The sequence below is a fragment of the Podarcis vaucheri genome (assembly GCF_965113315.1).
Source record: "Podarcis vaucheri genome assembly, chromosome: 1".
NCBI lineage: Eukaryota > Metazoa > Chordata > Lepidosauria > Squamata > Lacertidae > Podarcis > Podarcis vaucheri.
In genome coordinates, this window is record NC_138759.1 from 5,059,636 (window position 1) to 5,083,911 (window position 24,276).

General features: G+C 46.8%; 1 protein-coding gene across 2 annotated transcripts in view; it reads right to left on the reverse strand.

The window, feature by feature from the left end:
• Positions 1-24,276, reverse strand: part of GNG2 (G protein subunit gamma 2) — a 62,062-nt gene that overhangs the window by 2,767 nt on the left and 35,019 nt on the right. For both annotated transcript variants that reach the window (XM_082220258.1, XM_082220259.1), the window contains exons 2-3: positions 6,407-6,487; positions 4,107-4,239 (exon numbers count right to left, since the gene is read on the reverse strand). In XM_082220258.1, the coding sequence (XP_082076384.1) occupies positions 4,107-4,193 (87 nt within the window). In that variant the 5' untranslated portion in view covers positions 4,194-4,239; positions 6,407-6,487. The remainder of the gene's footprint in view (positions 1-4,106; positions 4,240-6,406; positions 6,488-24,276) is intronic.

The window sequence follows — 24,276 nt, forward strand, 5'->3', positions numbered from 1 at the left end:
AATTCAAAGTGTTGGTGCTGACCTTTAAAGCGTCTCCACCCCCATCGTTCAGCCCAGACACTGAGATCCAGCGCCGAGGGCCTTCTGGTGGTTCCCTTACTGCGAGAAGGCAAGTTACAGGGAACCAGACAGAGGGCCTTCTTGGTGGCGGCACCCGCCCTGTGGAACGCCCTCCCACCAGATGTCAAAGAGAAAAATAACTACCAAACTTTTAGAAGACATCTGAAGGCAGCCCTGTTTAGGAAAGCTTTTAATGTTTAATAGGTTATTATATTTTAGTGTTTTGTTGAAAGCCGCCCAGAGTGGCTGGGGAAACTCAGCCAGATGGGTGGGGTATAAATAATTTTATTATTAATTATTATTATTAGGTAAAGGTAAAGGGACCCCTGACCATTAGGTCCAGTCGTGACCGACTCTGGGGTTGTGGTGCTCATCTCGCTTTATTGGCCGAGGGAGCCGGCATACAGCTTCCGGGTCATGTGGACAGCATGACCAAGCCGCTTCTGGTGAACCAGAGCAGTGCATGGAAACGCCGTTTACCTTCCCGCCGGAGCGGTACCTATTTATCTACTTGCACTTTGACATGCTTTTGAACTGCTAGGTGGGCAGGAGCAGGGACGGAGCAACGGGAGCTCACCCCGTCGCGGGGATTCGAACCGCTGACCTTCTGATCTGCAAGTCCTAGGCTCTGTGGTTTAACCCACAGCGCCATCCACGTCCCTAATTATTATTATTATTACTGTATATATTTGCTACCAATATGCTTTTATGCCTGTCAAGTAAACTTCTGCACTTGACTGAATCTTTATGGCATCCGTGAGTGTTTATGGCCTACTGTGTGTACCGTCAACCTTGAAGACACTTCCAAGGAAGCAGCTGCGTTGAGATGTAACTCTGCTGAGCATGGATACTGGCACACACGGGCAGCGAAAGTGATGCCGGACCCAATCCTACTAAATCATCCATCAGATGTTGATGGATTGATCCAACGGTATCATGATGGGGTCCTGTCCTTTTGAATTTGCCACTACTCTACTGGGTGGGTGGGGCTGTGCCCCATTTACCCTAATGGATCAGCTCCCAATATAAGGAACACCCCTTCTCTCTTCCTAGTGGCAAAATGAATCTTGCCACTCTCCCTCTTTTACCCAAATTTCGTAATTCCCAGAGCCGTGCTAGCCTCGGCCTCATTTCCCCTCCCACCCCTGCAAATGAACTAGAGTAGAAATCAAAATTCAGGGAGCTGATATCTTAGAAAACTACATTGTGCAAACTATGCCTTCGTTGAAATCCCCACTCTCAGCAGCGGGGAAGACACAGACACAGAAGGGATAGGCAAATCTCTTCATTCTGACTTCTCCGTTACATATTTTTCCAATCTTCACTTCCTCACATTTCCACATCTTGTTTGTCGATTCTTTTTAAGAAGCCCTCATGAAAAATTATCAGCGTTTTTGTGCTCCTTTTTCACGTTACATCCAATTTTGCTGTGCAATTTTGTCCAGCACATGTCATTTTGCAGTTCCCCCCACAATAAGGCATTTTGGTACACGTTCGTTGGCGGGACAGCTGCATTGCAAAATTCAGAAAGTATGAATCTCAAAGGATGGCTGTGTTTTGGCTCATGTATGGTTCCAGAAAATGAGCTGGGTATGTTTGCCTTTAAAGGCAAATGGAATTGATTTTCTCCTGTCTTCCTCATCTGCACCAGGTACACCTTGGGAAATTTTCCAAACCCATGTCCAACCTGCAACGTATGTGTTTTTGTGTAATAGCAACCAACCCCTTGATAACGCAAGGCTGGCCGAGACCCCTTTCTAAGTATGCCAAGCCACGGTGAAGGATGCTTGCTGTTGCCATAGTAACGCAGGGAGAAAGCAGCAAGCCGCAGCCACTTAGCACATCTTAACGCCAAGGCTGTCTGAATCTCTGTCCATGGATAGCAGCGGAGGTTACCCCGTTTAACAAAAGCACAACCAGAGAAATATAGCTAGGAAATGCTAACTCGAGCCAAGCCAAGTTCCCGCAACGTGGCAATGCAATGGAAATGGCTTGAGGATTCGTAAAGCGAGGGCGTGCCTGAATGGTGGAATCACTGTCGCTTACGGACTCACTGTTAAAACCGTGTTTATGGAAGGCAATCTTATTCGGCTACGAGGGATCGCCAAAGAAGAAGAAAGAAGATTTGCTGGCACACATGGGCCAAATTTCATTTACCAAGACACGGGTGGCAGTCGCCAGGCTTGCAGGATCTAGTGTGGTTGTTTTTTTAATCCTGATATCTGCCAACTAGAACCAGGAACAAATGATCTACTCTTGAAACGAATAGACTTCGGAGCCCAGGAATTTGTGGCACTGTGGGTTAAACCACAGAGCCTAGGGCTTGCCGATCAGAAGGTCGGCGGTTCAAATCCCCGTGACAGGGTGAGCTCCCGTTGCTCTGTCCCTGCTCCTGCACATCAAAGTGCAAGTAGATAAATAAGTACCGCTCTGGCGGGAAGGTAAACTGCGTTTCTGTGTGCTGCTCTGGTTCTCCAGAAGCAGCTTAGTCATGCTGGCCACATGACCCGGAAGCTGTACGCCGGCTCCCTCGGCCAATAAAGCGAGATGAGCGCCGCAACCCCAGAGTCGGTCATGACTGGACCTAATGGTCAGGGGTCCCTTTACCTTTACTTTTTTACCAGAGCTGAAGGGAGCTCATGGTCTTGTCACAAAAGAAATCCACTCCTGATTGTCCAACACCCCAGATTTCTCCCTGGATGGCGGGGGTGGGGTCGCTTTATCGTTGCAAATTCTAGGCAGTCTACTTAAGATAACAACATATGATGAGCTTGGTGGATTGGGCCCATGTAGCCCAGCTTCCTGTTCTCACAGTGGCCGAACACATGCCCCAATGAGGAACCCTCAAGCAGGATTCGAACACAAGACCGCTCTCATTTTCTGCAGAGCAGAACCACTGTGGGTAATAGCCCTTGATCGCACTCTCCTCCATGAATTTTGCTAGTTGTCTTTTAAAGCCATCAAAGATGACAGCCATCTCTGCCTCCTGTGGCAGCGAGTTCCACCGTTTAATGACGCACTGTCCTGAATCGTCCAATTCCACGGACTCCAACTCCCACCATCCCCATGTTGGCTGGGGCTTATGGGAGTTGTAGTCCCAAGAACTTCCGCAGGGCCAAAGCTGCTCCAAAAAAACCCAACAACATCCCCTTCCCTCAAGCCAGGCATCGGCAACCTTTGGCCCTCCAAATGTTTGGGACTACAATTCCCATCATCCCTGACCACTGGTCCTGTTAGCTAGGTGTTATGTACTGAGTTGAATAGGATTCAGAATGCAGCAGCCTGATTGGTCCTAGAACAATAGGATCCAGAATGCAGCAGTGTGATTGGTCCTAGAACAATAGGATCCAGAATGCAGCAGTGTGATTGGTCCTAGAACAATAGGATCCAGAATGCAGCAGTGTGATTGGTCCTAGAACAATAGGATCCAAAATGCAGCAGTCTGATTGGTCCTAGAACAGTAGGATCCAAAATGCAGCAGTCTGATTGGTCCTAGAGCAATAGGATCCAGAATGCAGCAGTGTGATTGGTCCTAGAACAATAGGATCCAAAGTGCAGCAGTCTGATTGGTCCTAGAACAATAGGATCCAGAATGCAGCAGTCTGATTGGTCCTAGAACAATAGGATCCAGAATGCAGCAGTCTGATTGGTCCTAGAACAGTAGGATCCAAAATGCAGCAGTCTGATTGGTCCTAGAGCAATAGGAGTCAGAATGCAGCAGTATTATTGGTCCACAGGAGCCACCCAATCTAGCTCCAGGTGGAAGTGAATCCACAACCTGATTGGCCTACAGGAGAATCCTGGAATTAGCCAATCATGTGGGGCCCATTGTGTAAATAATGTATATAAAGCAGATATTTTAGGGGAACATTCATTCCTCCTCACCAATATGAGCTGAATAAAGAGCATGAAATCCACTCTCGACTCCGAGTATATTTCACTAGGGATCATGGGAGTTGTAGGCCAAAACATCTGGAGGGCCGACGGTTGCCTATGCCTGCCCTAAGCCACCTTTCTAAGCCGAGAACTTGCTCACAGGGCCTTACCTTTATTCTGTCGATGTTTGCCTCCATTTTGAGTTGCTCTACCAGTTTCCTGGCTTGCGCTATGCTGGTGGTGTTGTTGCTGGCCATCTGAACGTTCCTCGTGGGCCTGCGGGTGCTCGCCCCTCCCGGTGCGCTGCAAAAGACGAGAGAATAAATCAAGGTGGTCCATCAGGGAGCTAATAAACTGCTAGGCTTGCAAAGCCATCCTCGGGGGAAGAAGTTGACCACAAACTTGACATGAGCCAACAGTGTGACGCGGCAGCTAAAAAAGCCAATGCAATTCTGGGCTGCATCAATAGGAGTATAGCATCTAGATCAAGGGAAGTAATAGTGCCACTGTATTCTGCTCTGGTCAGACCTCACCTGGAGTACTGTGTCCAGTTCTGGGCACCACAATTCAAGAAGGACACTGACAAACTGGAACGTGTCCAGAGGAGGGCAACCAAAATGGTCAAAGGCCTGGAAACGATGCCTTATGAGGAACGGCTAAGGGAGCTGGGCATGTTTAGCCTGGAGAAGAGGAGGTTAAGGGGTGATATGATAGCCATGTTCAAATATATAAAAGGATGTCACATAGAGGAGGGAGAAAGGTTGTTTTCTGCTGCTCCAGAGAAGCGGACACGGAGCAATGGATCCAAACTACAAGAAAGAAGATTCCACCTAAACATTAGGAAGAACTTCCTGACAGTAAGAGCTGTTCGACAGTGGAATTTGCTGCCAAGGAGTGTGGTGGAGTCTCCTACTTTGGGGGTCTTTAAGCAGAGGCTTGACAACCATATGTCAGGAGTGCTCTGATGGTGTTTCCTGCTTGGCAGGGGGTTGGACTCCATGGCCCTTGTGGTCTCTTCCAACTCTATGATTCTATGATTCTAAGTCTGACTGAGGGGAGGCTGATTAATAATGATGCAAATACTACAGTTTGGTTTCATGGGCTGCAAGAAACTAGTCCACTATTTTTATTTTTGAAGTATCTTAGCTCGTGGAGAAGAGAAACTCACCTTGGGAAAACACTTAGCTTACAGAGGAGGATTCATGTAAACTCAGGTGTATAAAAAATAAAGTGAGTTTTGAGAAAATGCATTCAAGCTCACCCATTAGGCCATTATGCTGATACCATAAATAAATAATAATATAATAATAGTTTTTATTTATACCCCGCCCTCCCCAGCCAAGGCTGGGCTCAGGGCGGCTAACAAGCAATAATAAAAATAAGTTGAATGAATACAACTTAAAAACAAAATGAAAATACAACAGTAAACTATTGAAACATTAAAATATTAAAATGTAGCCTCATCGCGGGAGGAGAAAGGAAAAAGAAAGAGGGGGAGGGAATCAAATTGGCTCCAAGCCAAAGGCCAGGTGGAACAACTCCGTCTTGCAGGCCCTGCGGAAAGAAATCAGATCCTGCAGGGCCCTGGTCTCATGAGACAGAGCGTTCCACCAGGCTGGAGCCAGAGTTGAAAAGGCCCTGGCTCTGGTTGAAGCCAATCTAACTTCCCGGGACCAAGTAAATAGATAGATGAGAGAGAGAGAGTTATTCTCTGCCCATCTGACTGGGTTTCCCCAGCCACTCTGGGTGGCTCCCAACAGAATATTAAAAGCACGATAAAACACCAAACATTAAAAACTTCCCTAAACAGGGCTGCCTTCAGATGTCTTCTAAAAGTCAGATAGTTGTTTGTTTCCTTGATATCTGATTGGAGGGCATTCCACAGGGTGGGTGCCACTACCGAGAAGGCCCTCCGCCTGGTTCAAACACAACCAGCTCCCTCCCGCGATGTGTTTAGAGATTAGGCAGCAGGTTTCCCAAGATGACTTATTCTATTTTACTTATTTCATAAAATTCATACGCCGCGTGACTGTTTTTTAAAAAAACCAGTCAAAGTGGTTTGCCAAAAAGAGAAAACAATAACATTATCAATAAGGAAAATTAAGAACCATCCTTTAAGACTTTAGAAAAGTGAAAATCTAGTACAGTGGTACCTCGGGTTAAGAACTTAATTCATTCTAGAGGTCCATTCTTAACCTGAAACTGTTCTTAACCTGAAGCACTACTTTAGCTAATGGGGCCTCCCGCTGCCGCCGCGCCACCGAAGCACGATTTCTGTTCTCATCCTGAAGCAAAGTTCTTAACCCGAGGTACTATTTCTGGGTTAGTGGAGTCTGTAACCTGAAGCGTATGTAACCCGAGGTACCACTGTACAACCCTCTGCAATGTTGGAATGTTTTTCCCCCCAAACCCACAGCCCAGAGATTAAGGGTCTCATGTGCTAGATAGAAAATTGATGAGGGCAATTCACCTGAAGTCAGTGTCCCCTGTGATATTCTGTGTGGAGATGATCCGAGCCGAGGATGTTCACTCCTCAAGAGTAAGCAAAGCCCTGTAGCATCAAAGAGAATGGTGCATGTGAGATGTGTCTAAGCCCTGCTATCCATCCCCACCAGATGTTTTGAAGCACAACTCCCACCAGCCCCTGGGGAGATCCTTCCCCCCCTCGCCTCACCCCCAATAATATTATTAACTATTATTTTTATTATGGATTGCCCACCCTTCACCTTACAGACCCCAGAGCAGGCTGCAAGCCTAAGGCGCGACGTTTAAAGGGGGCTTGAAACAGCTTATAACCCGAAAGAGCGAACTGCCCGCCCGCAGAAAAGCAGAAGGAAGCAATTGGAATCTGTTTCATCAGAGCTAAACGAAGGCATTATTATTATTATTGTTGTTGTTGTTGTTGTTGTTATTGTTATTGTTATTAATACCCCGCCCATCTGGCTAGGCTTCCCCAGCCACTCTGGGCGGCTTCCAAAAAAATATTAAAATACTGTGATAAATCAAACATTAAAAGCTTCCCTAAACAGGGCTGTCTTCAGATGTCTTCTAAAAGTCTGGTGGTAGTTGTTCTCTTGGACATCTGGTGGGAGGGTGCCACCACCGAGAAGGCCCTCTGCCTGGTTCCCTGTAACTTGGCTTTTCGCAGTGAGGGATCCGCCAGAAGGCCCTTGGAGCTGGACCTCAGTGTCCGGACTGAACGATGGGGGTGGAGACGCTCCTTCAGGTCTACTGGGCCTTTGAGGCCATTTAGGGCTTTAAAGGTCAGCACCAACACTTTGAATTGTGCTCAGAAACGTACTGGGAGCCAATGTTGATCTTTCAAGACCGGTGTTATGTGGTCTTGGCGGCTGCTCCCAGTCACCAGTCTAGCTGCCGGATTCTGGATTAGTTGCAGTTTCTGGGTCACCTTCAAAGGTAGCCCCATGTAGAGCGCATTGCAGTAGTCCAAGCAAGAGATAACCAGAGCATGCACCACTCTGGCGAGACAGTCCGCGGGCAGGGAGGGTCTCAGCCTGCGTAGCAGATGGAGCTGGTAGACAGCTGCCCTGGACACAGAATTGACCTGCACCTCCATGGACAGCTGTGAGTCCAGAATGACTCCCAGGCTGCGCACCTGGTCCTTCAGGGGCACAGTTACCCTATTCAGGACCAGGGAGTCCTCCACACCTGTCTGTCCTCTGTCCCCCAAAAGCAGTACTTCTGTCTTGTCAGGATTCAATCTCAATCTCAATTATGTCTCACACGACGGTAGGAAAGTTAGCCTGGCTGCAGGATGAGGTCGAAGGCACCGCCAGTCCGGCACCCTGTTCTTACAGTGTCCCACCAGGGGCTTCAAAGCGAAGCCCGCGGGCAGGACTTTCTCTCTCCCAACCCGCCATTCCTGGCCGTGGCTCTTCCAAGATGCACTGCCTCCGACAGAAAGACACGGCTGTTGTGCTCAGTGGCCATTGGTAGCCTTGTCCTTCAAGACGAGGGGCGGGGCCTGAGGAGAGGGGGTGTGACTGGGGAACCATCCCAAAGGCTTATTTCACACGGCCACCAGAAGAAGAAGAGTTTGGATTTGATATCCCGCTTTATCACTACCCAAAGGAGTCTCAAACATTCTCCTTTCCCTTCCTTCCTCACAACAAACACTCTGTGAGGTGAGTGGGGCTGAGAGACTTCAGAGAAGTGTGACTGGCCCAAGGTCACCCAGCAGCTGCAGGTGGAGGAGCGGAGACGCGAACCCGGTTCCCCAGATTACGAGTCCACCGCTCTTAACCACTACACCACAATGGCTCCATGGAAGCTCCATGGAAGAAAAAAGGTGGTACGTGTGGGATGTGATCCATGAGAGGCAGTCAAGTACAACATTCCTTGTAATGCTAGACAAGACATGCATGGGAATGTTTGGTCCAGCCAGTCAAAAACTGCCTGTTCCTCCTGGCTGGAACATCCTTCCTTTTGCATGTGATAGAAGGTGGGCGTGACCTTACCTGTCCAGGTAACGAAAGGATGAGTCACGCAGCACACCTTTTTTTACTTCCTTGTTCATTTGACCAGCTTTTAGCTAGGACTGCTCCGCTAGCTCTCAGCTAGCAGGAACGTACAATCTGAGACAGACTGTATTGTCTAATAGTGAGAAGCTCACACGAGCCTGCAACCAGCTACCTGGTGTGTATGTAAAAAGGGGGAATGTAAACTCTGCTACATAAAGGAACTTGCTAGCACAAGTTAGGAAGGATATTAATAAACGATATATCCTCTCCTGCCACCCTGAACATTCCCACAGTACACTCATGCAATAAAATAAAACGAAAGTATTCACAGGGGCAGAGAAGCAGGGAGAGAACACCATGATCTCGAGAACAGTTTGGTTTGCGTGTGTTAAATGTCAGCTGCAAAACCAGCAACACCTGCTGCATATCAAAGGCAGCCCAAGAAAAGTTTTCAGGTCTGCAGAGGCATAGGTGGAGGTTTAAGCCATGGGCGCGGGTGGCGCTGTGGTCTAAACCACAGAGCCTAGGACTTGCCGATCAGAAGGTCGGTGGTTTGAATCCCCGCGACGGGGTGAGCTCCCGTTGTTCGGTCCCTGCTCCTGCCCACCTAGCAGTTCGAAAGTAAGTCAAAGTGGAAGTAGATAAATAGGTACCGCTCCGGCGGGAAGGTAAACGGCATTTCCGTGCACTGCTCTGGTTCGCCAGAAGCGGCTTAGTCATGCTGGCCACATGACCCAGAAGCTGTACACCGGCTCCCTCGGCCAGTAAAGCGAGATGAGCGCCACAACCCCAGAGTCGTCTGCGACTGGATCTAATGGTCAGGGGTACCTTTACCTTTAGGCAAACTAAGGCCCGGGGGCCGGATCTGGCCCAATCGCCTTCTAAATCCGGCCCATGGATGGTCCGGGAATCAGTGTGTTTTTGCACAAGAAGAATGTGTCCTTTTATTTAAAATGCATCTCTAGGTTATTTGTGGGGCATAGGAATGCGTTCACCCCCCCAAAAAAAATATTGTCCTGCCCCCCACAAGGTCTGAGGGACAGCGGACCGGCCGCCTGCTGAAACAGTTTGCTGACCCCTGGTTTAAGCGCTCGGGGCTAAACTGGAGGGGGGCATTCACTTTGGCCGTAAATCATGCTAGTTTATGTCAAGGATCATTGGACCGATGACAGGCAGACATCCCACAGATAGAGACAGGAGGCGCACATTCTGAAATGGGACGGAAGTCATCTGACCACACACTCCCAGCCACAAAAAAGCTTTACCCTTTGCGTTCGCCCACCCCCTCGTACTGCAAGTTCTCCAGGCAGCATACGAACCCCGTCCGGTTTGAAGCAAGAGCATAAAATAACGTGCAACAAATACAGCTTGGTGTTCAAGCCACTTTCGCTACACAATAATAATAATAATAATAATAATTTTTATTTATGCCCTGCCCTCCCCAGCCCTGGCCGAGCTCAGGGGGGCTAACAAGCAATAATAAAAACAAGTTGAATGAATACAACTTAAAAACAAAATGAAAATTTTGTTGGCAGGGGGTTGGACTCGATGGCCCTTGTGGTCTATTCCAACTCTATGATTCTATGAAATACAACATTAAAATATTGGAACATTAAAATATTAAAATGCAGCCTCATCGCAGGAGAAAAGGAAAAAGAAAGAAGAAAGAGGGGGAGGGAATCAAATTGGCTCCAAGCCAGAGGCCAGGCGGAACAACTCTGTCTTACAGGCCCTGCGGAAAGAAATCAGATCCCACAGGGCCCTGGTCTCATGAGACAGAGCGTTCCACCAGGCCGGGGCCAGTGTTGAAAAGGCCCTGCCTCTGGTTGACGCTAATCTAACTTCCTTAGGGCCCGGGACCTCTAGGGTCTTGCTAGTTATGGACCTTGAGGCTCTCCGTGGGGCACACTGGGAGGCGGTATTATTATAATATTAGAGGCGGCCTTTGCCAATTGGGGCCGATGGGAGTTGTAGTCCCAAACCTCCAGAGGCTGCCAAATTGGCAAAGGCTGGCTTAGCATGCCTCTCCACCAACTTCACCTGTGGGATGCCGGCATGCTTGCAAACCTTGCAATCAAAGCACCCAGATTCTTATAGAGAAAGGAGATTACAAAGCAACAAGGTTGAGAGTTTTCATGCACTCACAGAAACTGAAGATCCGGACAGGGAAATTGGGGGTTTCTGCAAGGACTATGCTCCCCCGCTCGCTTTGCAAAGGACGCTTTGGCCTAGCCTTATAAACGTCTTTTGTTCTCTATATAGGTTCCAGCTGGCTAATTACTTTCTCCTCCCCTACACTGCCGACAGGTGGTCCTGTTTAAGATCTGATCCTCAGTTGTCACCTCCCCTCTCAGCAAAGCCCCTGTGCCTTTAACACCTGCATGGGAGGTCATAATTCAACCAGTAGAACGCTGCACAATGGGGTGCCCACCTGTGGAATTCACCGTCCCCCAAAAATATGGTGATGGCAAGCAGGTTCCCACCCAGCACTGGTCGCAATTTTTATTTGTAATATCCAAGGCAACACGATGACCAATGCAATGTCAATATAAACTCTTTATATAATCTATACAGAACAGTATAAAATATATGAAATATGCACTCTCTGCAAAACCAAATAAACAGAAATCTTATAAATCACTGAAAGTCACAAAATATGCACTCTTGGTGGATTCTCTTGAAAACGTGTTTTTTTTATATATATATATATATAATATCACTGTTCACTATGTCTGTTTGCGGACCACTTCGGCAGCGTTGGACGTCATAAAACAAAGCTTTACGGCTTGTTTTCACCAGATAAGAATCTGACCCCTTGCTTCTTCCAGAGACTTGCACAGTCTACAAAGACTTTCAGAGACTTATAAGACTTATGTCTATTTGGTTCTATGTTTTGGTTCTATGTTACATATTTTTAACTGCTGTTATATCTGTATTTTCCCTGTTATACCCAATTGCAAATTTAATAATAATATTAAATAATAATGATAATAATATTTTTTTATTTATACCCCGCAATTCCTGGTTCCAAAACCGGGCTCAGGGCGGCTAACAACAAATATAAACCACTTAGTTATAAAAGCAGCATAAAAGACAGTATAAAAGCATGAATAACAATAAAAATCAAAAATCAATTTAGGGGAAATAAGCATTAGATAATCCCCAGGGCTAGCTGACTGAATTGGTCCTACTTGGGCCAGCGAGGAGACCAGGGGAGAATTAGCTGTGGGGTCTCCCTATTGTGTTTTATGACTTCCCTGATACTGTATGTGAGCTGGAACTGGTCTGCAACTGAAATAATAAATTTGTATTTGTTCTTCCTAATGTTTAGTCGGATTTGCAAAAGGCTCATTACCGCTGGTTTCCAACGAAGGCAAAATTCTGCCTGTTTACAATTTATGTATGTGTGTATACTTGAAAAGTAAGTGAAATGTACAAGAGAACCCAAACAGAGGACGCCCACGGGAGCCAAGGAAGTAAACACATAAGAGGAAAAGAAGAAGACGTTTCAAACTTCAAAGCCTGTGTTGCAACGAATGTCAAGCGTAGTTTAAACATGACAGCAACTTAAACATTGCAACGTACCGTATCACAAATCTTTAGAAGAGGAGGCCAGCTTAGCTTAGCGGTTCCTTCACATTCCTGTCCGAGTCACTGTTAACTTAAATGGCTTTTCCCCTCCCGCAAGGAGGAAAAATAGCCCGGAAGATGAGAGTTAAATAGAACCTCCATGTCTACGCGCAGTCTACCTGCGATACTCCGCCTGTCAGTTTTGGGCTACCTGCTGTTGGAAACAGAGCGCTGGCTGGCCAAGCACTTGCATCAAGGTTGGAACAAAAGTTTTGAAAGCCACACATTGCTTTTGTTCCCCTAACTCTTCTTCCAAGCACTTGGGATGTTTTGGGATTCCGACAAGGTTTCTTTCTTTTTTTCCTTTTCAAATGCTTTTTATTGATTTTCACAAACATAAATAAAATTCAAACTTTTACATTCAACATTTTGTGTCGTCTTATTTACCCTGCGCAATTTCGTGCCCGGACTTCCCTCCCGCCCTGCTTCGGTTTTCCTAATTTATTTGCCCTCTATTCCCATCACAGGATTTATATTAGCCCTGCTACAGTTTCTAAACTTCTGAAATTAATTCGTATGCACACAACAAATTTACTCCACTCCTCTTCAAACCTTGTCATTTTTGGTCTCGAATTTTAGAGGTCATTTTTGCCAATTCTGCATATTCAAATAATTTTGTCTGCCACTCTATTACGGTTGAGATCTCCTGGGATTTCCACTTTTGGGCTACGAGAATCCTAGCGGCAGTTGTGGCGTACTGAAATAATTTACGGTCTTCTTTCCTCACTTCCTCTCCTATTATCCCTAATAAAAATGCCTCCGGTTTCTTTGGGAATGCATATTTGAAAAGTTTTTTCAACTCATTATATATCGAGTCCCAAAACTTTTTCATCTTTTCACATGTCCACCACGTATGGTAGAATTCACCGTCCTTTAATTTGCACTTCCAGCAGGCTTTATTACTCAATCTGTACATTTTTGCCAATTTAACCGGGGTAACATATCACTAAGGGACACGGGTGGCGCTGTGGGTTAAACCACAGAGCCTAGGACTTGCTAATTAGAAGGTCGGCGGTTCGAATCCCCGCAACAGGGTGAGCTCCCGTTGCTCGGTCCCTGCTCCTGCCAACCTAGCAGTTCGAAAGCATGTCAAAGTGCAAGTAGATAAATAGGTACCGCTCCGGCGGGAAGGTAAACGGTGTTTCCGTGCACTGCTCTGGTTCACCAGAAGCGGCTTAGTCATGATGGCCACATGACCCGAAAGCTGTACGCCGGCTTCCTCGGCCAATAAAGCGAGATGAGCGCCACAACCCCAGAGTCGGCCACGACTGGGCCTAATGGTCAGGGGTCCCTTTACACTTTAATATATCACTGGTACATCTTTTCCCCTAGGTTTTCTTTTAAGGTGGAGCACGCTGTAAACCTCATACCTTCCTTCCATAGTCTTACCCAGTTGCCGTACTCAATATTGTAACCAAAGTCGACTGCCCATTTTATCATGACTTCTTTCATCCTTGGTGTTCCATTCGAGCAAATAGTCGTACATTTTAGACAAAAGTTTTGTTCTACCCTCTAAGATTTCTGTTTGGTATTTTGACTTTTTTTCGCTGGGGATTCCAACAGGGTTTCTTTTTTTTTTCTTTTTCCAAATGCTTTTTATTGAGATTTAAGAACACCAACAGCAACCAACAAAAACATCAAGTCTTATTACATATATCCTACTTTATGCTCCATAGAGGCGTTGACTTCCGTCCTTCCCTTCCGCAAGTTTTCTTATTCCAATCTATAATTCACAGTTTCATTGGTTAAAAATTACACTGTGACATAAGATTTAATTCAATCCTGCCAACGTTTTCATGTTTCTACAGTTCTCACTTATATAAACCATCAATTTACTCCATTTTCTTTGGTACTTCGTCTCCTCCTGATTGCGAATTCTGTGTGTCAATTTTGCCATTTCAGCGTATTCGACCAACTTTATCTGCCATTCCCTTACAGTCAGAATCTCATGTGACTTCCACTTTTGGGCTATCAAAACTCTAGCTGCTGTTGTTGCATACAAGTATAATCTTTGGTCTGTCTTCTTAATATCTTCTCCCACCAAGCCTAGCAAAAAATTCTTCCGGCTTTTTTTGGAACCGACAAGGTTTCTTAATGGGGACAAGGAAGTCGATTCACATTCAGCTTTTTGCTTTCTTTCTTTTTTCTCAGCCCTTGACATTTTTTTTTAAAAAATAAAATATAATCTCTTTTTTATTTATGATGTGTGGTTTGAAATTTTGAAAGACGAGCGGAGCCCAACTGGAAAGGGGCCAGCAAAAATGAGTGGTAATGAGCCCGTTTCCATGGAGACGGCTTCATTAGCATGCTGGCGTACGGTGATGGTTTGCTCATCTCATCTCGGGGAAGCGAGGTTTCAAAAGGGTTTGGCAAGAGAGGAGAAGGAATAGCCCCCCACCCCGTTCCGCAGGTCAAAAGAAATATATGTATGTTTTTCCTCGTCTCAGAAACAAGGAGGGCATTGTGACAGTTGCTGACTTGGCAGCACTGAGTTCCAATCTCGCTCTCTCTTTGCCACCTTCAGAGGAATCCCCCCCCCTGAAAATTCAAAATATGCCGAAAGGTGATGCGAGTTTGAGCAGTCGGAAGCAAGGCATTTCAGAACCAGAGATCTGCAGGTGGGGAACAGAGAAGATAAGCTGGGAACAGGAGAGTTGCACTTATTTCAGGGCACACCGAGAGGAAAAATCATAAAAACTAAGATGAGCGACCTCATTTGAACACTGCAATTGCAGCATACATTTAAAGCGCTATGATATGACTTTGCACAGTCATGGCTGCCCACCCACCCCCAAAAAACGAATCCTGGGAGTTCTAGTTTGTTGCGAATGCTGAGAGCTGTTATTCCCGCTCCGAGAACCACCGTTCATAAAGGGTTTTAATAATCAGTTCCTCTTCATGGGGAACTCTGGGAATCGAACCACCTAGGGGCGCAGCAGTGAAATCGCCAACACGATTTGCAGAGCTAAGCAGGGTCCAGGGTGGTTCCAAGTTGGATGGGAAACCACATGTTGAGATTCCTGCATTTCAGGGGGTCAGATTACATGGCCCTCAAGGTCCCTTCCAATTCTACGATTCTATGAATTGCAGCTTCCTGGGAGGCAAGAGGTCTCTTAACAAAACTTAAAGGTAAAGGGACCCCTGATCATTAGGTCCAGTCGCGGACGACTCTGGGGTTGCTGCACTCATCTTGCTTTATTGGCCGAGGGAGCCGGCGTACAGTTTCTGGGTCATGTGGCCAGCATGACTAAGCCGCTTCTGGCAAACCAGAGCAGCGCACGGAAACGCCGTTTACCTTCCCGCCAGAGTGGTACCTATTTATCTACTTGCACTTTGACGTGCTTTCGAATTGCTAGGTTGGCAGGAGCAGGGACCGAGCAACGGGAGCTCACCCCGTCGCGGGGATTCGAACCGCCGACCTTCTAATCAGCAAGCCCTAGGCTCTGTGGTTTAACCCACAAAAGCGCCACAAAACTTAGCATCTTAAAAAAAACCTCCCAGGGTCATTTGGGGTGAAGCCACAACTCAGAGTGATACCACGGAGCTTCAAATGTACGGTGTTCTCTCACAATGTCCAGATGTTGATCCGGTTTCTGGGTACTAGGTTCGAATCCTGCGGAGCAGCTGCTGGTGATCAGTGCAGACAATACTGGGCTAGACGGATTCCGATTGCAGCTTGCTACACCCCCCTGTGCTTTCAGACCCGTTCCGCTGTTCGAGAGCTGATACTGCCTGTCTTCTCTGGCAAAACGTAGGCCGCTTCACACACTGCAAAGGCCATTTAGGGCTTGAAAGGTCAGCACCAACACTTTGAATTGTGCTTGGAAACGTACTGGGAGCCAATGCAGATCGCTCAGGACCGTAGATTGATTGATTGATTGATTGATTGATTGATTGCTGCATCCTATAATTTAGTACAGTGGTACCTCAGGTTAAGTACTTAATTCGTTCTGGAGATCTGTTCTTAACCTGAAGCACCACTTTAACTAATGGGGCCTCCTGCTGCCACGCCGCCGGAGCACAATTTCTGTTCTCATCCTGAAGCAAAGTTCTTAACCCAAGGGACTATTTCTGGATTAGTGGAGTCTGTAACCTGAAGCGTATGTAACCCGAGGTACCACTGTATAGCTTTTTTTGCAAAGAGGTTTTGGGTTTATGCTCTAGCTCAGCTTAAGCCTTCTTGGTTTCTCACTGCCCTTTTTCAAGGGAGGAGGGGAAATATTCATTCTGCAAAGGCTCAAGTGTGCTATTAAAAGTACTGGGAGGTTTTTAAAACTCCGTAATGGAAGGTCTCTGAATTGTTCAGCTGGCAAAGAAAGAAAGAAAAAAGAGAAAGAAAAATGGGAAACAGAACTTTGTAACGGATGGGAAGCACCACTTAGTTAAACAAGATCTGGACTGCCGGCTAATTGATGGCAAGCGAGACGCCCCGCGCTGGAACGTTGACAGATGACATTTATGTTATTTTCAGGCACTCGCAGATTTTCTCCCTTGAATGTTGGCAAGTAGCAAAGATTTAACAGGCACAACAGCTCACAACAGCCTGGAGGCGTTTGGTCTAAAACTAAAAGGAGAGGGAGTTCATGATGGCTGGGAGTTTGTTAAGAGGGAGATAGTAAAATCACAACTTTAGGCAATACCAATGAGACGGAAATATGGAAGGTGCCTAAAGAAGCCAGGGTGGCTATCTAAAGAACTTTTAACTGAGTTAAGATTAAAAAAGGATGTGTACAAAAAGTGGAAAAGGGGGGAAACCACCAAAGAGGAATTCAAACAAATAGCCAGCACATGTAGACACAAAGTCAGAAAAGCTAAAGCACAGAATGAACTCAGGCTTGCTAGAGAGGTTAAAAGCAACAAAAAAGGCTTTTATGGGTATATTCGTAGCAAAAGGAAGAACAAAGAAACAATGGGGTCACTCAGAGGAGAAGATGGTAAATGCAAACAGGGGACACAGAAAGGGCTGAACTACTCAATGCCTTCTTTGCCTCAGTCTTCTCCGATAAAGAAAACAATGCCCGACCTGAAGAATTTGGAGCAAATGATTCAGCAAAGGAAACACAGCCCAGAATAACTAAGGAGATAGTACAAGAATATTTGGCTAGTTTAGATGTATTCAAGTCTCCAGGGCCAGATGAACTGCATCCAAGACTATTAAAAGAACTGGCAGATGTGATCTCAGAACCACTGGCAGTCATCTTTGAGAATTCCTGGAGAACAGGCGAAGTCCCGGCAGACTGGAGGAGGGCAAATGTTGTCCCTATTTTCAAAAAGGGGAAAAGAGAGGACCCAAAATGTACCTACTAGGAAAATTAACCAACAAGCTTAGACTAGCACTGGGACAAGCAAAGGAGGTCCGTTTTAGCCCGATGTGACTCCTCTTTATCCCATATACAGAACAACAAGACAAAGCATACGAATCAATGCGTTTGGTCCTTTTCTGAACTTTCACCACCCTCTTTTCTGCAAATCCCTATCATTCTTATTTACATATTCATGAGCAGGAGTTGCAATGCCATTTTGAGGCTCACGTGACCAATCATAGAATAGAATCATAGAATCATAGAGTTGGAATGGACCACAAGGGCCATCGAGTCCAACCCCCTGCCAAGCAGGAAACACCATCAGAGCACTCCTGACATATGGTTGTCAAGCCTCTGCTTAAAGACCTCCAAAGCAAGAGACTCCACCACACTCCTTGGCAGCAAATTCCACTGTCGAACAGCTCTTACTGTCAGGAAGTTCTTCCTAATGTTTAGGTGGAATCTTCTTTCTTGTAGTTTGGATCCATTGCTCCGTGTCCGCTTCTCTGGAGCAGCAGAAAACAACCTTTCTCCCTCCTCTATGTGACATCCTTTTATATATTTGAACATGGCTATCATATCACCCCTTAACCTCCTCTTCTCCAGGCTAAACATGCCCAGCTCCCTTAGCCGTTCCTCGTAAGGCATCGTTTCCAGGCCTTTGACCATTTTGGTTGCCTTCCTCTGGACACGTTCCAGTTTGTCAGTGTCCTTCTTGAACTGTGGTGCCCAGAACTGGACACAGTACTCCAGGTGAGGTCTGACCAGAGCAGAATATATGCTATACTAGAATATATGCTATACAGAATATGCTATACAGAATATATGCTATACTAGAGTCTTCATAGGGACGTGGGTGGCGCTGTGGGCTAAAGCCTCAGCGCCTAGGGCTTGCCGATCGAAAGGTCGGCGGTTCGAATCCCCGCGGCGGGGTGCGCTCCCGCTGCTCGGTCCCAGCGCCTGCCAACCTAGCAGTTCGAAAGCACCCCCGGGGGCAAGTAGATAAATAGGTACCGCTTACCAGCGGGAAGGTAAACGGCGTTCCGTGTGCGGCTCTGGCTCGCCAGAGCAGCGTTGTCACGCTGGCCACGTGACCCGGAAGTGTCTCCGGACAGCGCTGGCCCCCGGCCAATAAATGTGAGATGGGCGCACAAACCCCAGAGTCTGTCAAGACTGGCCCGTTCGGGCAGGGGTACCTTTACCTTTACCTAGAGTCTTCATAGGTCAGGGCTGGGCATTGCTATAAAGAAAGCCTCCATAATAATCTAAAACCAAATTTTAAAATTATTTTCTGATATGGAAAATCTGTATTTTCCTCTGTCTTCTGCAAACCCAGCTCCCAAATCAGATATGGGAATTTTTGGCCCTTCCAGACTGGGTGGGTATATTCCATAACATGTCATTGATGCAATACCAGTGCATTTAGTGATGGATTTATCAGTCTGCTTACATGTCCTGCAATGCTTCCCCAATGTAAAGGCTTTATTGCCCTTGAGGTGAAGGGTGCCCTGGTGCTCTGGGCAATGAAAAGAGGACAAAAATTAAACTGGAATATTATCGTAAAAACTTGCAGGGTTTTAGCAGGAGCCTACATAGACCAGAGACGAAGAAGTATGTCCACTGCAAAAACTTTTGCAGGCACAAACAAGTATTGAATGCATGGAAGTGATTCTATCATGCGCACAAATCATCATTAATGCACCGGGAAAAGGGCAAATTTGTTTAAGGTCTCGAAGCAAAAGTTAGTAGGGTGACAAAATCAGACGTACTAAGCAAACGAATGCAAAGGTTCCATTGATGCTGAAGCAAAATCTCATCTTAACTTTACAATCTCCTGCTAAGGTATTCCAAAAGGATGCCTGTTTCTGCTTGTTATTACACACCAGAGAGGTGGTTAGAGAAACAGTAACTCCTTCACTAAGCTACAGAGGATCTGGTTGTGGAGATGCTGTTGGCAGGACAAGGTAGGCATTGTCCAGAGAGCAAGCTGTGCGCCCGCTGAGCTGCTGCTGCGATTTAGCAGGTATGGGAAAGGAGACATTTATTATATTTTTAAAAAGGGAACGAGGAACTAAAAAGAGTTTGAAACACAGGGCCTAATTCAACCCTCTTCGGCTGCCATCCTACACACCCTGACTTGGGAGTAAGCCTCGTGGGACTCAGGGCTGGATAGCTCAGTCAGTAGAGCATGAGACGCTTAATCTCAGGGCTGTGGGTTCATTGCACGTTGGGCCAGATGGGCGGGGTACAAATAATAAATTATTATTATATTATTATATCCTTTCACACCAAGAGTCTGGAGCGGATGCAGATGAACACTGGAGCACGTTAAAGAAGAGGACCAAGCTAGATATGATGAAGAAGAGCTGAGATTAGGATCTGGCGCCACCCCTCTCGCTGCCAGCCGGCCGATGGCCACAAACTCTGCTCCCTTTGCCCACGTGGTTTGATTTCAAACCATGCCAGCGAAGGAAGGACTTCCCTGAGGGCTTGCTGTCGGCTCTGATCAGCTGTTTGGTGACATAATTGTTTTGGCAGCAGATATTTGGGGGAGTCTCAGCCGTTGCGAGGCAGGATACACATTCAGTTCCTCAGCTGGTGTTGCTCAGCTGGTTAGAGGAAATGAAGAAGGACCTGTTGTTTAAGGAAATGATTTCTCCTCTGCTGGCGGCAAGGCTGGAGGTGGCTCAATGGCAGAACGAGACAGAACCTTTATCTATGGTACCGAAGAATGTCCTCTGGAGGAAAATATTACCTGCATGGTGACATGATGATGATGATGATGATATTTTATTTATATCCCGCCCTCCCCAGCCGAAGCCGGGCTCAGAGCGGCTATCAACATTCTAAAATCATTTCATTATAAAATCAGTTCAAATCAAATTAATGGCAACCATTGGGCTAGAGTTCTGTGAGGATTACCAAAGGAGGGGGTCAGGCTGTGCCTTGGCCAAAGGCCTGGTGGAACAGCTCTGTCTTGCAAGCCCTGCAGAAAGATGTCAAGTCCCGCAGAGTCCTAGTCTCTTGTGACAGAGTGTTCCAGCGGATTGGAGCCACAGCCGAAAAAAAGCCCTGGCTCTGGTTGAGGCTAGCTTAACCTCCCTGTGGCCCGGGACCTCCAATATGTTTTTGTTTGAAGATCGTAAGTTCCTCTGTGGGACGTACCAGGAGAGGCGGTCCCGTAGGTCCAAGGGTCCTAGGCCGTATAGGGCTTTAAAGGTTAAAACCAGCACCTTAAACCTGATCCTGTACTCCACCGGGAGCCAGTGTAGCTGGTATAGCACTGGGTGAATATGATCCTGCAGCGAGGACCCCATAAGGAGTCTCGCCATGGCATTCTGCACTCGCTGGAGTTTTTGGGTCAGTCTCAAGGGCAGCCCCACGTAGAGCGAGTTACAATAATTCAGTCTGGAGGTGACCGTCGTGTGGATCACAGTGGCTAGGTCAGGGTGAGAATCAAAGAGCTGCAGTTTTGGAAGGGAGCCCAAGGTGGCCTTCCGAAGGAGTCTGTTCCACTGTCAAACAGCTCTTGCTTTCAGAAAATTCTTCCTGAATCTGCTTTCTTGACCCTTGAATCCATAGGTTGGGGTCCCACCCTCCAGAGCAGGAAGAAACAAGCTTGTTCCATCTTCCATGGGAGAGCCCTTCAGATGTTTGAAGAAGGCTACCATGAGAGATTTTACTTTCTTGGTCTCCAAGATCACTGCAGATGGTGACAGCAGCCACAAAATTAAAAGACGACTGCTTCTTGGGAGAAAAGCAATGACAAACCTAGACGGCATCTTAAAAAACAGAGACATAACCTTGCCAACAAAGGTCCGTATAGTTAAAGCCATGGTTTTCCCAGTAGTGATGTATGGAAGTGAGAGCTGGACCATAAAGAAGGCTGATTGCCAAAGAATTGATGCTTTTGAATTCTGCTGCTGGAGGAGACTCTTGAGAGTCCCATGGACTGCAAAAAGATCAAACCTGTCCATTCTGAAGGTAATCAGCCCTGAGTGCTCACTGGAAGGACAGATTCTGAAGCTGAGACTCCAGTACTTTGGCCACCTCCTGAGAAGAGAAGACTCCCTGGAAAAGACCCTGATGTTGGGAAAGATGGAGGGCACAAGGAGAAGGGGATGACAGAGGACGAGATGGTTGGACAGTGTTCTTGAAGCTACCAGCATGAGTTTGACCAAAGTGCGGGAGGCAGTGGAAGACAGGAGTGCCTGGCGTGCTCTGGTCCAGGGGGTCACGAAGAGTCGGACACGACTAAACAACTAAACAACAACACCATCTTCTCCATCCTCTCCTGAGGCACCTCAACACATTGGTCTGTGCTCTGGTTTGCAGAGCTCCTGTCCTGCTAAGAGATTCCCAATCAGCAGGAAAGAAGGTATTATTTACTTGGAGAAGAATTCCCAACTTTGCACAGATTGCAGCCGATCAGAGTAAGAGAAGTCAGCCACCGAAGGTTGCGTCCCGAGGTCACTCTGGAGAAGGGGCATGGGAAGAAGAGCAAGGAGAAGTTCTCTATGCATTTAGGAACACTGAAAAAGCAAGGTGCTTTGGCTTCGAGAGGTTGGTGGGCGAGTTCTGTTGCACGCAATGGAGCTCCAAGGAAAACACAAGTCCCTCTGAAAGATATTGGCACACACCAAACCATTTCCCGCTGCACAGAAAACATTAGATCAAGCTGAAAAGGCGACACGTGGCCATCTGCCTTGATCCTAGAAATTAATCCCTACTCATTCTTATCGCACAATTATAAGATCATTGTATAATCTTAGAAGGTGGAACAGTGTGTGGCTGTGACTGTTATGAAATTGTCAATGCTTTGCCCTGTGCTATGGTGAGATGCATTGCATTTCTATCAACAATACAGCCATAGTTCCTAACGGTGCATGCTCACATGTAAGTTAAGGTAAAGGGTAAAGGTAAAGGTACCCCTGACCATTAGGTCCAGTCATGACCGACTCTGGGGCTGCGGCGCTCATCTCGCTTTATTGGCCTAGGGAGCCGGCGTACAGCTTCCAGGTCATGTGGCCAGCATGACCAAGCCTCTTCTGGCGAACCAGAGCAGAACAAGGAAACACCATTTACCTTCCCGCCGGAGTGGTACCTATTTATCTATTTGCACTTTGACATGCTTTTGAACTGCTAGGTTGGCAGGAGCTGGGACAGAGCAATGGAAGCTCAACCCGTTGCGGGGATTCGAACCACTGACCTTCTGTTCGGCAACTCCTAGGCTCTGTGGTTTAACCCACAGCGCCACCCGCATCTCACATATAAGTTAGCATTTGCAAATGCTGTGCAAATAGAAGTCCCACTTTTGGCCACCCTTAAGACATGCGAATCTGTGCCGTAAAAAAAAGCAAGAGCTATAGATTTGTTGCTCAATAAAGCATTTGCCTGGAAAGGCAGATGTTTTGATTACCGCCATGATGACTCACTGCAGCAGGCGGTGTCTGGAAAGGAAACTGTTTGGAGAAAAGCCCCCCTGGCAATAATATGTTGTTTGCAGGGCGACAGAGTCAAGGGAGAGACCGTACAAGGGCTAGTCTCGTTCCTGAAATGAGAGGTGCCTCAGATGAACGGGAAAGAGTCGGTGCTTGGTGGCAGAACAGCTGCTTTGCTTGGAGAAGGCCCCAGGCTTCATTCTGGGCATCTCCAGATACAACTCCTCGAAAGATGCCATCAACAGTGCCTCCGAAAAATTTTACACAGCACTTGGGAAGACAGGCAAAGCCAGTGTGGTGTAGTGGTTAAGAATGGTAGATTCGTAATCTGGGGAACCAGGTTCGCATCTCCGCTCCTCCACATGCAGCTGTTGGGTGACCTTGGGCCAGTCACACTTCTCTGAAGTCTCTCAGCCCCACTCACCTCACAGAGTGTTTGTTGTGGGGGAGGAAGGGAAAGGAGAATGTTAGCCGCTTTGAGACTCCTTTAGGTAGTGATAAAGCGGGATATCAAATCCAAACTCTAGTATACTGGAAGAAGCAAAGATCACCAGTGTTGAAGCAATGATTCTTCAACATCAACTTTGTTGGACTGGTCATGTTGTGTGGATGCCTGATGATCGTCTTCCAAAGCAACTACTCTATTCCAAACTTAAAAATGGAAAGCATAATGCTGGTGGTCAACAAAAGAGATTCAAAGACTCTCTCAAGGCAAATCTTAAAAATGTAGTATAAACACCAACAATTGGGAAACACTGGCCTGCGAGCGCTCCAGTTGGAGAACAGCCTTGACCAAAGGTCTCATGGGCTTTGAAGAAACTCAAACTCAGGACACAAGGGAGAAACGTGCTAGGAGGAAAGCACGCTTGGAAAATCCACGCCGTGATCAGCTCCTGCCCGGAAGGACGTGTGGATCCAGAATTGGCCTCCACAGTCACTTATGGACTCATTGTTAAAACCGTGTTTATGGAAGACAATCTTACTCAGCTACAAGGGATCGCCAAAGAAGAAGAAAGAATAAGATAGCAGTACCTCGGGTTACAGATGCTTCAGGTTACAGACTCCGCTAACCCAGAACTTTGCTTCAGGATGAGAACAGGCTAAGAACTTTGCTTCAGGATGAGAACAGAAATCGTGCAGCGACAGCAGGAGGCCCCATTAGCTAAAGTGGTACCTCAAGTTAAGAACGGTTTCAGGTTAAGAACAGATCTCGGTTTCAGATTAAGAACATATCTCTGGAACGAATTAAGTACTTAACCCAAGGTACCACTGTAGGTAATAACAGATTGGAATTGATCCCATGTAACATGACTAGACAGGACTCTAGCACTCTCCCTCCCGGGCCCTGCTCTCACAGTGGAGTCTACCTCCTTCCGAATTTGAGGGACTTTATCTGCAAAAAACTTTGCAAAAGCATTGCAGGAGATCTTGGGGTCCCTTCCAGGCCCCAGTGACGAAGGTGGTTCCGACAGATTGCGAACCACC